The sequence below is a fragment of the Micropterus dolomieu genome, linkage group LG02, assembly GCF_021292245.1.
Source record: "Micropterus dolomieu isolate WLL.071019.BEF.003 ecotype Adirondacks linkage group LG02, ASM2129224v1, whole genome shotgun sequence".
Classification (NCBI taxonomy): Eukaryota; Metazoa; Chordata; class Actinopteri; order Centrarchiformes; family Centrarchidae; genus Micropterus; species Micropterus dolomieu.
Window position 1 is genome coordinate 3207813 of NC_060151.1, and position 1602 is coordinate 3209414.

Genomic DNA, 1602 nt, shown 5'->3' on the forward strand with positions numbered 1-1602 from the left:
GTGATTTTCTGGAATTTTCTTTGGGATTCTGTCTTTCACTGTTAGAATGTACATATGATTAAAATTATAGATTGTTGCATTCTTTGTAAGTGGGCAAACCTGCAAAATCAGCAAGGGGTCAAATACTTATTTCCCCCACTGTATTACTTTTGTGATAAATTGATACTGGTGACATTTATGAACATATACTTTTCTTTCATGGAGGGCAAAACAACAATTTTCTGTGAAAACTGTCTGAACTGCAATCCTGCACCAGTGTCTGTATTGACAGAGCCGCATCAATGACAGGCCTTGTGAAAGGGCTCATGGCACGAATTCGAAATGAAAACTCTGAAGTGCAGTCGACTCACTGTGTCATTTGCAGATAAGAACTGGCGTCCAAGAAAATTAGTCCTGTCTTGCATGACGTTTTGAACGACAGCGTAAACTTCATTCAGTCGAAGGCTTAATTTAATACGGGACTGTTTTGTGAAAACATGGGAGCTAAACACACACAACTGCTATTACACACAGAAATGCGCTGGCGCTCTCAAGGGAAAATACTCAACAGGCTGTTGTAATTACTATTTGGAGTGTGCAACTTTTGGTCAGAGCCGGATCTCCCCATGCCAAATTCTTAAAGGACACAGACTGGCTTGCAAAGCTATGCTATCTGGCAGATGTATTCAGCAAACTAAATGAACTGAATCTGTGTTCTGCAGGACAAGGACACCAGCATTCTGGACCTGTATGACAAGGTGGGTGGTTTCCTGAAGAAAGCAGAGCTGTGGAAAAGAGCATGTGCGGGGGGGGGGGATTTCACCTGCTTTCATTAGGTGGATTCTTTCTTCTCCAGTGAGGATGTGGAGAAAGCTGCATTCAGTCACAGAGGGACATTTAGTCAACATGATTGGTGGTTTTAATTTTTAACTTCTCTGTCATGGAGGAGAATCTTTCCAACTGGATTGGGTGAAAAATCAATTTCTCTTGTCCGAAGCAAACTCCAATAAAACTTCCTGTCAGTTATCAGGAAAAACTCTTGGGTGTGTCATCTGACCGTGGACTGCAGATGAAGGCCCAATCCCAATGTCCCCCTTAAACACTAAGCCCTGAACCGTCACAGACTTTACTGACGTCACTTGGAAAGTGATTGAGTTGAAGAGGCTTCAAGGGCTCAAAATGCTGTAAACAGGAACGGGAAAGCACTTTGCCACTTTATCACATTACCTTGACGACGCTGAAACACGTTGCACACTTATTTTATGTTTTTGCCTGATTTTTAAGTCCTGCATACTCTTGCCCTACAGAGTGGAGGAGAGGTAAATGTCAGTATATATTTGTCAATAATCAATACACTATTGTTGGTCAAAACAGCATCATTAAGCAAAAACTAAAATAAATAGTTGAATAAATTAAGTGTGTAAAGGTGGTTGCTTTCCTCCGATTTCATGTGTTCTATGTACCATCTTAAGTTAAGAAAAATTCTAACAATGTTAACGTCAGCGTTGGCGTCGATGCTTGTTTGTTTACTGTTTTTCTTCTTCTCATACTGCAGATTTGCTGGGATTTTTCTCTCGCTTCCGGGCTTCCCCTGGTAACCCCATGTTTCACGCAAGCGGGAAG

The 1602-nt window shown here is 41.4% G+C and overlaps 1 protein-coding gene across 1 annotated transcript in view; it reads left to right on the forward strand.

Moving 5' to 3' along the window:
• LOC123957643 overlaps nucleotides 1-1602 on the forward strand; it is a 21345-nt gene that overhangs the window by 2394 nt on the left and 17349 nt on the right. The window contains exon 5 of the mRNA XM_046030600.1: nucleotides 702-766. Within this exon, the coding sequence (XP_045886556.1) occupies nucleotides 702-766 (65 nt within the window). The remainder of the gene's footprint in view (nucleotides 1-701; nucleotides 767-1602) is intronic.